The following is a 16,388-nucleotide window of genomic DNA, read 5'->3' on the forward strand; positions in this document are numbered from 1 at the left end:
GTGGGGTCATGGGTGGGGTGTGTTTTGGTTGTGGTTGGAGATGAGGTTGAGAGTGAGGTGTGTAGTTGTGGTTTAGGAGTGTTGGATTTAGGGTGTGTAATGAGAGTTTTTTTTTTTTTTTTTTTTTTTTTTTTTTTTTTTTCAAATGATGTGGGTTATCTTGTAATATAATTTCTCTTTATGTCAATTAAGCAATTTCACAAAATAACTTAATGGTGGTGTGCAAAAAAAAAAAAAGTGTGCAAATAGCCGCACTAAAAATTTTTGTTAAGTATTCACCATTATCCGTTGAAATAGCCAACTAGGCCTCAAAATAACGCAAATCCAAACACGTAGGATTTACGTAAGTCCAAACAGCGCCTTAACTCGTTTTTGTAAATAAAACACATTTAACAGTCTTCTCTTTCTTCTCAATAGAGAGTGAGAGTAAGGCGCGAAGACACCGAGAGAGAGCCACAAGAATGGCGAAATTGGAGGGCCTTCGAAGACTGCCACTTCCACAAACCAAACGACACGAAGACAACTCCAAACGAACAAAGAAAAAAACACAAAATAACGAGTTATGCAACTTCTGCAAGTTTTCGTTTTCCAGTCTAAATCTTCATTGTCGATGACAAATCGGAACGAACCAAAATCGTTGAAGCAAAATGGGTTTTGATTCGTATGCAGCGGAATATCTACGTTTCTGGGTCTCTCTTTGAGAATCGATCAGAATGGTACGTGAATCGCCAAACTCAATTGTACATTATCGTTTATATATGTGAATTTCCCATGAAAATATTATGACAAATGCTGTTTATAAATATTTTAAAGAAACATAGAGATTTTGATGTTTTTCCAAGTAATTGTTCAAACTTGTAGTATATAAATTCAGAAATAGGCTATATGGGTGCACATCTATAGTCATTAATAGACTGCCTGAGTGGTTTTTATGTTGAAAACTTTGGAGGTAAATTATGAGAACCCATGAGCTTATTACCTACTGAAAATTTAACATGCTATATGTGGTACATATTGTGAATGCAAAAATGTGAAAAGGAAAGGTAAGTTAATTTTACTTCCATTTTAAGCTTTTAACTGCTTACTCAAAGGAAAAAAAGGGATTAAACTGCTAATGTATTAAAAGTTTCAACTGCTGCAGGGCAATCCAGTGACCATTGTTGTTGGTTCTCATATTTGGGTTGAAAATCCGGACGTAGTTTGGATTGATGGAGAAGTACTAAATATAAAGGGAGAGGACGCTGAGATTCAAACTAGTAATGGAAATGCGGTAATAGAGTTGTTATTGTTTAAATTTGAATATTATGGTCTTATACTCTTATTCATTTGTCTTTAAATCCAATATTTCCAATCTATTATTTCCTAATTTCCGTTCCAACGATTTTTGGGGTGTGATCTTCGTTGGCATATATATTGTTTATTACATGTTTGGTTTCGTTAGGGAAAAAAGTAGAGGTTTGTGAGGCCAAATGTTTTATTTCAAGCATGACATTTATTTTTGTGTTTTTGTCTAACCAGAGAAACAGAAGTGGAGTTCAACTGAAAGACTTTTCTTAAACATTTACCGAAAATGGCATAATAGTATTTTCCAAACCAGCTTTGATAGGAGTTTTCTGCACCATCTGTTTTTGTTTAGGAAATTAAAGATGGTATTTTAACATGAAACCAGACCTGCACGGCCTGCATGTATAAATGTGGTTTGCCTCATCATCATCATCATCTTCCTCCTCCTCTTGTTATATTTTTGAGTCTCTTGCAGTAATGCTTGTTATATTTTTGAGTCCCTTGCAGTAATTGATGCAGTCTGTAATCATTTTGGGACTCACAGCAAATCTCTTCTTGTATAAACTTCTGTCCTATTTTTTTCATCATTAGTTTCCTTATATGAGAAAAAGGAATCCCTTGGGTCTTGCTACAAATTTCAATTCATATGCAGCTTTATTGACATACCAATTAATTTCATTCTTATGTTTCTTTCCTAAACTGACCTACTTTCATTTTCGCCAGGTTGTTGCAAAGGTGTCAAAAATATATCCAAAGGATATGGAAACTCCTTCTGGTGGAGTTGATGACATGACTAAGCTATCATATTTGCACGAACCTGGAGTGCTTTACAATCTGGAAACTAGATATGAGATCAATGAAATTTATGTAAGATTTCTCTCATTTTCAGTTTTGAATCAATTAATGTACGCTCTGGTGAAGAAAATGATTAATCACTGCAGCTATAGGCGTCTCTGTTATAATACTTTGACATCATGGCAGACTTACACTGGAAACATTCTCATCGCCGTCAATCCATTCCAAAGTCTTTCACATCTGTATGATGCTTCTATGATGGAGCGGTATAATGGAGTGCCATTTGGAGAATTGAGCCCTCATGTTTTTGCAATAGCTGATGCTGCATACAGGTGATCTGTGTTTCTTTTGCTTCCTACCTTTTCTTCTCCTTAAAATATGATGCAGTTACTTTATTGAATTTCCCAAATCTGATCAGGGAAATGATTAATGAGGGAAAAAACAACTCTATTCTGGTTAGCGGTGAAAGTGGAGCTGGTAAGACTGAAACAACTAAAATGCTTATGCGCTACCTTGCCTACTTGGGTGGCAATGCTGCAGCTGAAGGACGAACTGTTGAACAACAAGTTTTAGAAGTAAGCTGGTTAGCTTGCACTATTTTATGGTAGCTAATTTCTTAGTTCATAGTACAAAGAGATCTGAAGCCTTGCATAAGTATTGTTTCCCATCACTAAAGAAAATGATGTTAAATGCCAATCTTCTTTTTTTGTTTTCAATTTTCCTTTTACTTCTACCCTTCTAAAAAGTTTTTGTTCTAACTGATACGATGCAGTCAAATCCAGTTCTTGAAGCATTTGGTAACGCGAAAACTGTTAAAAATAACAATTCCAGGTGAGAAATTGTTAAATGCTTTTATATTTTGTTGTTGTTGTTGTTGTTGTTACTGTTTTTCTGTATACTTTAAATAAAATGCACTCAACATGTCTTTGGATCTTAGTTTTACTTCTTAGATTTATGCGCATTGACTGTATATTAATATCGGAAGTAGCATCATATGGGGTTGCATGTTTCTGTTTTTGGTGATGTGATTCCGAATGAAGACAAAAAAAAAATCATTGTAATTAATAAAACTTTTTTTTTTTCTTGGGAGGGAATAATTTGACTGCATGATCTATTTCTAACTCTTCTATATCAGATGGTGAAATTTCCTAAATAGTTTGGCAGTCTGTACCTACTGATGTTCTATTGAATATACTGGTGCAGCCGGTTTGGTAAATTCGTTGAGATTCAATTTGATAAACGTGGTAGAATCTCAGGGGCAGCCATCAGAACTTATCTCTTAGAGAGATCTCGTGTTTGCCAAATTTCTGATTTTGAGCGTAACTATCACTGTTTTTATCTCCTTTGTGCGGCTCCACCTCAGGTAATTAGCGCAATTTTCTACTTCCATGCATATTTATGATATCTCAAAAAATTTCTTGATAAATCATTCTAGTTAACAGATTTTAAGTCTTAGCAGGAGAAAGAGAAATATAAGTTGGGAGATCCTAGATCGTATCACTATCTTAATCAATCAAATTGCTATGAACTGGCCGACATAAGTGATGCTCATGATTATCTCTCCACTAGGAGAGCCATGGATATTGTTGGAATAAGTGAAGTAGAACAGGTGTGCTCTTTTGATCTGAATCTAAACATTTTTATACTGCTAAGTTAAGCCTCATTATACAGTAAATCCGCGAATAACCTCTCTCTCTCTCTCTCTTTATCCCTCTCTCACTCAGGATGCTATTTTCAGAGTTGTGGCTGCAATTCTTCATCTTGGTAATATTGATTTTGCCAATGGGGAAGATAATGATTCATCTGTTATAAAAAATGAAGAATCCCTTTTCCATCTTCAAATGACAGCAGAACTTCTCATGTGTGACTCAAGCTTTTCCATAGACATAATTCATACTTTTTTTCTTTCAATCACAGTGCAGTGTTCACCTGATTATTCATATTTCAGGTGTGATCCTCATGCACTGGAAGATGCACTGTGTAAGCGTGTAATGATTACTCCAGAAGAAATTATTAAGAGAAGTCTTGATGCTCATGGTGCAGCAGTTAGCAGAGATGGTTTGGCCAAAACAATATATTCACTTTTGTTTAACTGGTGAGATGCTAGTTTCTGAATCATTTTTACTCCAATGTAGAAATGAAGCATTTAACAATCATTGCTTTGTTTTTTTTTGGTGTCCAGGTTGGTGGATAAAATCAATGTTTCAATTGGACAAGACCCTAGCTCAAAATGTCTGATTGGAGTCCTTGATATATATGGTTTTGAAACCTTTAAAACTAATAGGTAATGATTGGATACAAAAAATGTAGAATACATAGATATGAGAATAAATAAATGGAATTAATGAGATTAATGAGGTTGTCTAACAGTTATGTTTATGCATGTAACATAAATGAAAACATATCTAATTATATCTATATCTGGTATGCATAAAAAGACCTAACACTACCTAGCATAAGGTGGCTTAAACTTCTGACCTTCACTTAAGGTGCTTGGGAAATCCTCTAGATATTGCTGAAATTAAATTTACTCAACTATGATCTATAACTATGGTCCAGGGATCATTGAATCGGAGGATCCTAAATTAAATTTAGATAGGAATCCTACTGAGTTATACTGAGTCCTAACTTGTAATGTTTCATTAAATGCAGTTTTGAGCAGTTTTGTATTAATTACACTAATGAAAAGCTGCAACAACATTTCAACAAGGTATGAGGTTAGTCATACTTGAAAATTTGAGTTGTAAGTCATTATTTTCAATGTACAATCTAAGTTTTATGATCTCTTTCAGCATGTATTCAAGACGGAACAAGAGGAATACACTAAAGAGGAAATTGATTGGAGCTACATAGAGTTTGTTGATAATAAAGATGTCCTCGATCTCATTGAACAGGTCTCTCTCTCTCTCTCTCTCTCTCTCTCTCTCTCTCCCCCTCCCTCCAGCGTTTGCTTGATCTGAACTGGGAAAACACAAAAACACATATATAGCTCTTAAACTATTAAGAAAAATGTTATAACCCAAATCTCTTATTGACACAGCCTTAAAGGTTTATAAGCCTTGTTCCCAATGGAGGTGACATAGGGCCCCACATGTTATAACCTTAGTTGCCAAAACAGAGAAATATTTGAAAAAGAGTGACTTGTCCCTTTTCCCCATTGATGCATAATGCGTGGTGTTAGACTGTTTCATCCTTGGGAATGATCATGCCTATGGGACTTCATGTCTGTTGATTTGTATCCCCTTGATTGCGGAGCCAGAATGTCTGTCAAGCCATGCTAATAATTTGTAAAACTCTGTGTTGCTGAAGTTATATTGAATCTTACGCTCCTGGTTTTATTTTAGTGTATTTCTTGCTTGTTCATTCAGCAGTTAAACTATAAAGAAAGTAAGATGCTGAAACTGTCATGCACACATCACTAATTAATACCGTTTATGCAGAAAAAAGGCGGGATCATTGCTCTGCTTGATGAAGCTTGGTATAATAACATCTCTTCATTCTTGGCTGCAATTTCACACACACACACACTTGCCCACACACATTTCTGCTCGATCATATTAGTTGGGTTTATGGTAATATCTCCTCGCTCTTGACTGCAATCACACACACACACACACGCACGCACACACACATGTACATGCACATAGTGGTTCCTGCTCAGGTACTTCATATTAGGTGAAGATAGTATATGTCCAGATTTTTATGAAATCAAGAAACTGCCCTTATTATTATATTCCTTAACTGTTATATTAGTGTAAATTTGTAATCCTTTATTGAAACTTGGTAAGATTTCCTTTAATATGCAGTATGTTGGCAGAACTTATGCACACACATGTGCACAGAGAGAGAGAGAGAGAGAGAGAGAGAGAGAGAGAGAGAGAGAGAGAGAGAGAGAGATTGAATCACTTGTTGGTAAACATCAATAGCTTTTTATCTCATTCATCTTTTCCAGACCCATGATTAGTAAAAATGTCCTGGCCCCGCTCTTCATGCATACCAAGTATAAATCAATTAGATCTTGATGGCCATCTAAGACTTTGACTCATATATCCGTTTGTAAAAGGTTATTGTAAAAATTCAAATTTTTTGCTCAATTAGATGGGACAACTGCTAATCTTGGTCAGCTTCTTACTTGGGAGCACTGTAGGCACAACATGTAGAACATTGGTTGGCTCGTTTAGAAAAACGAAATCAATTATTCTGTTTGATATTATCTTGTTGAAGAAGGGTTCTTTTCATGCTCCCTTTTGTTTTCATAAGTTCATTTATTTTTCGAATCATACTTGTCTGGCTAACATTTTGTCTCTTTACAGTATGTTTCCAAAATCAACTCATGAAACATTTTCGCAAAAGCTTTATCATACATTCAAAGATCACAAGCGCTTCATCAAGCCAAAACTGACCCGCTCAGATTTCACCATTGTTCACTATGCAGGAGAAGTGAGCTCGGTTCCTGTATTTTGCTCTGAAATCTATTGTTTGTAATGTGGTTCCCATTGAAGTATCTTTATTTTCTTGCACTTCTTTTTCAGGTACAATATCAGTCGGATCAATTTCTAGACAAAAATAAAGATTATGTTGTTCCTGAACATCGAGATTTGTTGAGTGCTTCAAAATGTTCTTTTGTAGCAGGCCTTTTCCCTCCACTTTCCGAGGAGGCAGGCAAATCCTCCAAGTTCTCATCTATCAGTTCTCGTTTTAGGGTATCTTCGATCCTGGTTTTCTTGTCTGCAATTGTGGTATCAGCAAAAAAAAAATTCCCTTACACTTGTGGTGAATTTCACCTTAAAATATTGAACAATAAATTAAGTTTTTCCATTTGTCATGAGAAAATTTATGCAGAAAGGTGAAACCTAATTATCCGACCTTATTGATGCAGCAACAACTACAACAATTGATGGAAACACTAAATTCTACAGAACCCCACTACATCAGATGTATAAAGCCAAATAATCTCTTAAAACCTGCAATATTTGAGAATATCAGTGTTATGCAACAACTGCGTCATGGTGTAAGTATCATGGGAACTGTGTGTATAGTACTATATCTTATTATTAATTGGTGGCATTCATATTTTGTTATTTGTGTAGGGTGTTTTAGAGGCAGTCCGAATAAAATGTGCTGGATACCCTACTTACAGGACTTTTTTTGAATTTTTAACTCGATTTTGTATCCTCGCACCAGAGGTTTTGAAAATGGAGTAAGTATCACCTTAGCTGTTCATTTTTTATTTTTTCACTATGTGATATTTATTCTTGTACCTGGCTTTTCTGGTTTTTCATGGTTTTTGGGTTATGCTCCATTTCTGAACTTAATGCCTATATTATCAGCTACCCTGAAAAGGAAGCCTGCGAAAAGATTCTGGAGAAGATGGGGCTTAAAGGTTATCAGGTAATAAGAGCCGTTTTGTATATCAACCACTCTTACTTTGACAACCACAACAGATAAAATTCTGGAACTACAAATATACTTGGCTTCGCCTTGGTGGGACACCACAATTATGATATTCTAAGCAAGCTCCTAACTTATGACTATTGTATGACTGAAGTAGCTAAGATGCAGAACCCAATGGAAATAACAGAGAGAAAGAGAAAACAGAAAAGGAAATAAGGAGGGGAAGAAGGAGAAAGGAAAGAGAGGCATAGAAACTCAAGAGGGAAAATCATTTTGTAATTCAATAAATGAGTTTCCACCAAAGAATTACATCATGGCCTATATATTGGGCCAGTCTAATATTACGTCTTTCATTTGCGAGATATTACTATATATTCAATTCAGCTGTAAATGGTTTTTTCAGATAGGGAAAACAAAAGTTTTCCTAAGAGCTGGTCAGATGGCTGAGCTAGATGCACAGAGAACACTCATGCTTGGCAACTCAGCTAAGGTGATTCAAACACAGGGCAGAACTCTTATTACTCGTAAAAAGTTTGTTTCTACACGGGAGGGTTCTACTTATGTACAGTCATTTTGTAGAGGTAAGTCCATAAAAGAGGAAGCCTTTTTCTTGGAGATGTACCTCTCTTTTAGGCACAATCCTGAATTTTTTCAGCTGATTCAATGTATTTTGAAGGATTTGGTCACAATGTGATCCCCCTGACTCATTTCTGTAGTTTTGCATTACCGTAGCAATTATTGCTTTAATCAGCTATATATAGTAGATATCCATACAATTGGCTGCATATACTAGATAATTTTATATGCACAATTTTACAAGTATTTCATTGTTATGACTTCAGGAGAATTGGCTCGCAAGTTATATAAGCTCAAGAAACGGGAGATTGCAACTGTTAAAATTCAGAAGAATGGGCGTAAACTCCTAGCGAGGAAAGACTATCTCAAAATTAAGTCCTCTTCAATTTTCTTACAGACAGGTTTACGGGCAATGGCTGCTCGTGATGATTTTAGACATAGATTTAAGGCGGCAGTTATCATCCAGGTGACTACCTAGCTTCCTTTGTTGCTATATTACATAGTTTGTTGCTTTTCACATTCTCAAAGAATTTGTGCAAGTGCCTAGCAAGAAAGAACTATCTCAAAATCAAGTTCTCTTCAATTGTCTTACAGACAGGTTTACGGGCAATGGTTGCTCGTAATGATTTTAGATGTAAAGCGCAATCTAAGGCGGCAGTTATTAGTCAGGTGATTACCTAGCTTCCCATGTTACTATATTACATAGTTTGTTGCTTTTCACATTCTCAAAGAATGACAAAAGGCAAAAGGCAGGCATATTGGTGTCATCATAGAGCTTCTTTGGATTATAAGAAACTTAAAGAAGTATCAACCATACTGTGGCAACTAATTTCTTTACTTTCAATTCTTGTTATGAAATCAATGGTTTAACAGACGACTATTATATTTTCTACAAGATTAGAAGCATCATGCTAGGTAATCCCTTCCTAGTCTTGGAACTAAATTTTAGAAAATTTGTGCAGACTGACTTGGAAAAAGAAAAAGGAGAAGAGGCAACAAAGTTGGAGTCCTCTGTGCAAGCTAATGTAAGCAAAGTTGATGAAAGGGATGTGTGGTTTGAATGTCATCAGGTTGCGCAGATAGAAATTGAAGAAGCATGCACTTATCAAAGAACTCCCAAGTCTTTTGACTGAAAATTTTAGATGATTTTTGCAGACTGACATGGAAGAAGCAAAAGGAGAAGAGGCAAAAAAGTTGGAGTCCTCCGTGCAAGCTAATGTAAGAAAAGTTGATGAAAAAGATGTGCTGTTTGAATGTCATGCTGCACATATAGAAATGAAAGATTCATCCCTTATTATCAAAGAACTCCCAAGTCCTGATGGAAATACTGGAAAAATTAAGAATCTTACTGCAGAAGTCGAAAATTTGAAGGTAATGATTAATGAACCTATAGCTTAGGAATTACCATTCTTCTAGATTTGTTCCATTATTTTTCTCATCTTAATCTGGGTTAGGAATTATAGCATCTACAAATTAATGTTGTCTTTCTTTACATAGGCCATGTTGCAAGCAGAAAAACTAAGAGCCGATGATTATGAAAAGAAATACTTAGAAGCCCGGGTATCGAGTGAGGAAGGACGTAAAAAATTAGGGGAAACTGAAAGAATAGTGCATCAACTTCAGGACTCTTTGAACAGGTAGTACTAGTTTACGCCCTTTAAGAATCATATCGGTTTTTCATTCCCCCTTTCATCTTGTGTATGTAATATATTGAGCTGAATATGGTATTTCCTCATTAAGTTGGCTTTCCAGTGGGTCAAAGAGGCTTGTCAAATTATTAGCAATATGATTTAGGTTTTATTATGTGCAACTGGAAATTTGGTAGTTGCAGTTGTAGGCACTCTATATAGCAGAAAATTTTGAAGGCCCTCTTCATATTGCAACAATGAATAATTTTCTATGAATTTGATCATATAGCTTGAGTTGGTGCTTCCCACCTACTGAAAGGTGCATTTTTCTACTTGCTTTTGGGCCTTACGAATTTAACCCATGTTGTTTGTCTTAAGCATTTCTTGCAACATATATGTTTTGTGAGTGAAAATCATTTTGTGCCACTGAGCAATAAAGCTACGTCACAAAGATAATTCTTTTTTCTTTGGACGAAGAAAATCATCTTTTTGCACAGATTTCTGCTCAAGAACCATGATCTTGATAAATATTTATGTTAGTATTAACTTGTTTGATAAAACAAGTGACATGACAATAAGACAGAGCGAGAGAGAGAGAGAGAGAGAGAGAGAGAGAGTTTTCTCCTAAGTTCTTCAGATTTCTGCATATATGACAAATTACCATCATTCTTATTATGCTTGTAAAGCTGCTCATAAATCATTTGACTAATACAAGATATGATCTAGTGTGTTTCAGGATGATATATTGCATGTCAAACCAAGTTTCGGAGCTCAAAACCATCTTGTCTACTGCATCAAAATCAAGTTCATGTTTTGGGCCTGTTGTTAGACACAAAGGAGTTGATAGTATTTCCAGTAACTCTGAATGTTCATCCACCGACTCAGATTTCACTTTTCCAGCTCCAGCTCCAACTTCAGCTGAATTTTCTCCCCCCGGCCCCAATTCTCTGCAGCTTATAGTTCAGGACATTTCAGCAGGAGATGTTTCAGGTTAGTTTAGCTGTATTTTTTATTTTCTGGCCATATGTACTCTATAATCCAGAACGACCATCAATTTTCTTAATTGAGTTTTCTTCTGAACCCACTTTGTAAGTGTTGTACCAAAGATAATGATCCTATCATACATAATTTCTATAGCGTTCTCATGGTGAATTTAATTGGCTGCAATTAAGCACAATCTAGATCAGCTTGTTGCCACCTTTATAAAGTTACATCATGCACTGAGTTTGTCAGAATCGTCTCAATTTCTAAACAAGATCCTAATTCAGAAATCATTTCCTTGCACATTTATAACTTATAAGTTCTGTTTCATTGTTTTATGTTTTCTTTTTTCCCTCTTGATGATACATTTTGCAGGATCTGAAAGTGAGAAGGAGGGGCCTTTTGATGACTTCTTCTGATGGAAGCTTGTTCTAATTATTTTTGTTCTTTCTTGCTTAGATATGGGTTTTGGGTTTCATAAAACGTCAACTGTTGGCCTTGTATATAGGACGCCAGGTTTGGACATATCGTCCCATATGCTTCATACAGGATCGTAGTTGGACAAATCTCTCAGGATGATGTAGATCAGTTAGTCAGGTAGTGTACGTTAGCAAAAGTGTCAAATGTAGTAAGTTTTAGAGTAGTACATAGTCTAAGCTCAGTCACTAACATCCTTTGTGATTTCACTTTGCCCTGATAACTGGCCATGAACTTTTTTTTTTTTTGGGCATGAACTGCCCATGAACTTAAACGTGCATAAATGTTGATCATTATAAAACACTCTTAGTTAGGTTCATGCTTCCTCTGCATTGTGTCTGTACTTTTATGTTGTTGATCGACTATGACTGTAATGGAATCTGCAATCAACTTGAGAGATCACTCATGGGTAGAGGCAAGACCACTTAACGAGAAGCAGCAAGCTAATGAGGAGTTTCTTATCAATGTACTGCCTAAGAACTAAGAAGCCTCCTTTACTACCTAAGCATTTTAGTCATGAATCGGACATTGTGGCCCCTTAGATAATTAGCTGTCAGTGTAAACAATTTTTTTTTTAGGTAATTTCAAGGTGTTAATTTCTGCGTTGCTTTATACACAGTAACTGACTGCTCATATATGTAGACCATGGATCAAGCTCCTTTTTATGGATTCCAGAAGGATTAAAGAACGAATCACTTTCCCTTCGATCTCTTTTTTTTTTTTTTTTTTTTTTCTTTAATTCTTATAACAAGCATTGTTGATCTACATTTTGGAAAAGAAAACTAGGCAACTCAAATAGCATCTTTGATGTTTGAATAACCAGAGTTCACCAGGGCAGTTTGAGCTTATAAAATTTAGCTTGATTAATCCCATCAATCATAATTTGATCGGTTGCTTTGGGGTTTCGAGACTCAAATTTAGGGAGTCAAATCAGAGCGACCCTCAAACCAACCCAAACCAACCATGCATCCGAATTGCATTCCTAATTTCTCAACCATTGTCATGCACATCACCATCACAAAGGTGCCACGAGTCGAACAACATCTTCATATGTGCCCAAGATCAATCCTAAAAAAAATGATTTTTTTTTCCCAAAATTTCAATAAAAAAGTTCAGTTATAACACCCATACCCACTTTAAAAGTTCAAATTTTTTTTTTTATGGGACGGAAAAAATATATGAAATCACCCATACTCACTTTGAAACTCATTTATAAGTTATAAAAAATAAATGTACTTATGTGCGACATTAATTAATTGGTATGAAAAATTGGGGTAAGTTTTGATGCCATTGCACATGTGAGTATGTGACATGTCTTATATGCCCCGGCTTCATTCTTATACGTAGGTAGTGAAGTTTTATGTAAAAGCTGATTGCTTTTACATGATTCCCATATTTATAGCTATTAACTTGGTACTGATAAGAGTAGTGATCGCAAAGCCCTGGTTTCCTAGCTAGCAATATATGTCCATCATGTTGATAGTGCGTGGTCATGTATGTAGAGATGTTTCATGTTTGAAGTGAGCCTGAGGCACATTAATTTGCTAGAATTGGCAAAAAGGGAAACACACTGACTTTGTACGTCTCTTACCATTCCATAGCTAAGTAATTTCCAGATACAGTACTAGCACCATTTTGCAGATCAAAATTCAAATAGGATCATTTTCTTATGCTAGCTTTCTATATATTTAACCAGTCTTAGCTACCTAGCTGCTTCCCTCCCTCTGAAAATGAAGTCTTTCTCTCATCAGTGACTCTCTCTCTCTCTCTCTCTCTCTCTCTCTCTCTCTCTCTCTCTCTCTCTCTCTCTCTCTCTCTCTCTCTCTCTCTCTGTGTATATATATATATATGTACTTAATAATTTGGGTTTAATTTGTAGGTAAGGGTTGGACTGATAGATCAAGCACAAGCTTCATCATTTCATGGAGATCAAACCCATTTGAGTATAACAAATGGATTGTATCAACTTCAGGTTGGAAGGAGAGCATTTATGTGATCTTTCATGGAGTGCAAAAACCTATGCATGTAGCTTCTGCCAGAGAGAATTCAGGTCTGCTCAAGCTCTTGGGGGTCATATGAATGTCCACAGGAGAGACAGAGCTAGGTTGAGACTCCTACCACCTTCATGCCTTAACCCTAACCCTAACCCCAACCCTAACTCTTACTTTTCTTGTTCTTCATCATCATCATCATCATCCTCGTCGTCTCTTTCATCAGCTAAGTGCTTACCACTACACAATCACTACTCATCATCGCATCGACATTCCTTGCTTTCTCCTGATTCTCTGCAGACTACTACTTGTAAGGTGCCTACTGCTACTGCACCTTCTTCTTCCTCATCAGCTTGTGCAGATGGAAATAAGAAACTGATGATGATATTGGACCCTCCTCCTCCTCATCATCAAAACCATGTTCCTTTGATTCATAATCCTAATCCTAAGAAAGGCATGATGAGATCAGTACTAGGTAGTACTCTTGTTGAGGCTGGAGATTTAATGAAGGGTTTTGTACAAGAAGAGGATGATGAGTTCATTGTTAATATGAAGAAAGATGATGAGAATATTAATAGGGTGGATTTGGACCTGGACTTGGACTTGGACATGGGGTTTCTCACCAAAGATCCTTGTAAGCTGGATGAGGAAGTGGATTTGGAACTTCGACTTGGGCATCTCTAGCTCTAGGTGCAATCTTCACTACTTGTGTGTGAATTTGCAATCTTCTCTAGCTAGTTGCACTCAAGTTATTTTTAAAATGATGATGAAATTTACAATATTTATATGTTTGGCATATGATCTGCAGATCTTCTTTGCTTTTCCCTTTTGATGATCTTTACAGCCAAGAATGAAATGAGCTGAGATTAGAGAAGCTAGCTAGGTTGAATTTTTATCTTTTGCATCTATTGGATGATTTATTAAACTTATGAGTATATATTCAACCTTCTAAATCTATCCGCTGTTTTCTTTGTCGATCAGTTTTAATTTAATTATGGTATGCTTTCTGTAGTAGCTAGCTAGCTAACTGAATATGAATTAAGCATAGCTTAATCAAGAACTTTCAATTTTTATTGTTGTAATCGGTAATCTATAGAAGTAATTAAAGTAGGGGTACTAGTCCTTTTTGGGGCAATAGAGTTGAATCTGCAGCTATCCCACATTGAATTGCTATTGTTTAGATGTCATCATACTGTTTCAAAGAAAAAGGATATATGGCTCTGTGTAGTTGTACCTTGTACGTGTAGTTGATGTTCTCTCTTGTGATTGTTCTCTAGGAAATGCAAACCGCATCTTGGGAACAATCTCATTTCTCTTTCTCTTTTTCTTTTTCTCCTTTTTAATTAATTTCCACCCCATTTACTTCCTTTATTGGAAATGGGAAACCAAAAAATGAGAAACAAAGATGAATGGCATTGAAAAGAGGGGTTTTTTTTTAAAAAAATTTCTTTCATATATATTATATCATAAGATCTTCTATGTAAACATTATATGGGGCTTTCTTACTTTCTTGTCATTCAATCATTCCAAGGTTTAGCAGCTTAGCAAGATTAGATATATGAACATAAAACCCAATGCTAACTTAAGTTTAACACAAAATTGTTGCCATTATATTATATATCTAAAATTATTTGTACCATCTCAACTAATCAGTTTGTATACTACCTCTAATACTGTTGTGATATACTTATATGGATCCAATATGTACACAGTTATATAATATTGCTAACTAATTAACACTAAATTGTTACCAGTATGTTATGTATGCATAAAATTATTTATACCATCTCAACTTATTATTTTGTATATTATATCTCATAGTAATATAATCTTTTTGTATAAATCCAATTTAGTACACAATATTACTATAAAGATATATAAAATGATCAATTAAAATAATACAAATAGTAATCCTCTGTAGTATAGTAGTGATCCATCAAGTCCTAGTTGTGTGCCTTTTTGACTAGGGTGCCAATCCCTTGAGTTTGAGTGAAAAACAAGAAAAATGGCTACTCGTAATTAATTATAGTAAGAGCACAAATTAGTACACACGAATCATGATCATTAGATAGCTAGGAACAGGATTAGCAGCTGCGCGGTAATCAACATATGGGATCTGCTGATCTGCAACCAAAATAATTCTAACTTCAACCTTAATTTATTTGTATATATATACTTGTATTCAAAAGCATTACTATATATTAATTAATATTATTACAATCTGCAATTAATTGATGTGCACTCTTAAATGAGAGCTGTACGTACTTCCAGGCTCCAGTACTCCATTAATTCGTTTGCATTACATAGGATTTATCATGATTTGATGTCTAGCTATATGAAAGAAGGATCGATCAAGTACATTGTCAAATTAATGCAAGAGGAAATTAATTAATTAAAGTTTATTGGAATATTGCAACATATATATAATAAAGTATTACATAACAGTAGTGCTGGTGGCATTGCCTATTTGCCTTGTCCAATGATGCAAAGACATACTGGGAGGAAGATATTGCAGTTCCCAAGTTCTGAAATCTTGCATGTTCCCCAAAATCTCTGGTGCTCAGATACATACATGATGGCCTTTCCTTATTAAGCACCACATAATTTGGTCACTGCAACCCAAAACAAGGTAAATGACACACAGTCACACACACTCACTTACACTTGCTCTCTAGCCCACTCTCTCTTGGAAAAATATATATAACTTAATGGGATATTTGTGAAATGAAAAGCAGTGAGTGAGTGGAGTAGTACTTACACTCTAGCTGTGGCCATTGGGGGATTGAGACTTGAAAGCTTGAAATGAATTATGGGTAGCTATGAGTAATTGAGTATGATCGAGGTGGTCAGTGTTAAGTGTAGTGTAGGACTGTAGGACTGTAGGACTGTAGGTATTGAAAGAAAGAAGAAGGTAAGAGAAATGGACATCTGGGGGTCTCGGACAGAACCTGCCAAACTGCTTGTTTTTGTGAAAGATGAGTAGGCCCATGGCAGCATGGGATAAAGTAGTCAGTCGGCGCACGTCACCATCCCCACCCATTCATTCATTCATTCATGTTAATTAATTGATTGTGATTTGTGAGAGAGAGAGAGTTGGGCTGGTCTTGGAGACTATACTGGGCTTATTTTGGGCCTAGCTTTCTTGGGCTAGGCAACATGGCTAATTAATAGGACCTGTATATTGTTTGGGTCATTGCTGTTTTTCTAAAGCTAATTCAATGCTCATATAAATTATGTTTATGGAAGCGTATTGATACATTAA

At 35.6% G+C, this 16,388-nt stretch overlaps 2 protein-coding genes across 2 annotated transcripts; both read left to right on the forward strand.

Moving 5' to 3' along the window:
* Positions 1-438: 438 nt before the first annotated feature.
* XIJ (P-loop containing nucleoside triphosphate hydrolases superfamily protein) lies at positions 439-11,777 on the forward strand. The gene is made up of 27 exons (XM_086253310.1): positions 439-716; positions 1,142-1,270; positions 2,008-2,151; positions 2,266-2,411; positions 2,498-2,654; positions 2,852-2,910; positions 3,283-3,442; positions 3,539-3,688; positions 3,804-3,940; positions 4,028-4,174; positions 4,262-4,363; positions 4,732-4,789; positions 4,872-4,973; positions 5,520-5,557; positions 6,393-6,519; positions 6,612-6,782; positions 6,959-7,090; positions 7,170-7,279; positions 7,410-7,470; positions 7,877-8,054; positions 8,316-8,515; positions 8,644-8,718; positions 9,012-9,119; positions 9,205-9,420; positions 9,547-9,686; positions 10,414-10,667; positions 11,034-11,777. The coding sequence occupies exons 1-27, from the start codon at positions 714-716 to the stop codon at positions 11,075-11,077; spliced, it is 3,348 nt and encodes a 1,115-aa protein (XP_086109436.1). The 5' UTR covers positions 439-713; the 3' UTR covers positions 11,078-11,777.
* A 1,310-nt stretch (positions 11,778-13,087) lies between these two features.
* On the forward strand, positions 13,088-13,810 carry LOC147275860 (uncharacterized). Its single transcript, XM_086254017.1, has one exon. The coding sequence runs from the start codon at positions 13,088-13,090 to the stop codon at positions 13,808-13,810; it is 723 nt and encodes a 240-aa protein (XP_086110143.1).
* Positions 13,811-16,388: the final 2,578 nt, after the last annotated feature.

Source organism: Dryas octopetala, chromosome 8 (genome assembly GCF_963921425.1).
Source record: "Dryas octopetala chromosome 8, drDryOcto1.1, whole genome shotgun sequence".
Lineage (NCBI taxonomy): Eukaryota > Viridiplantae > Streptophyta > Magnoliopsida > Rosales > Rosaceae > Dryas > Dryas octopetala.

Bases quoted from the DNA above. Each gene is read 5' to 3' on its own strand.
- XIJ (XM_086253310.1), top strand. The intron at 3,689-3,803 runs GTGTGCTCTTTT...TCTCTCACTCAG, and splicing joins GAATAAGTGAAGTAGAACAG to GATGCTATTTTCAGAGTTGT. The intron at 3,941-4,027 runs GTGTGACTCAAG...TTCATATTTCAG, and splicing joins ATGACAGCAGAACTTCTCAT to GTGTGATCCTCATGCACTGG.
- LOC147275860 (XM_086254017.1), top strand. From the start codon at position 13,088: ATGGATTGTATCAACTTCAGGTTGGAAGGAGAGCATTTATGTGATCTT.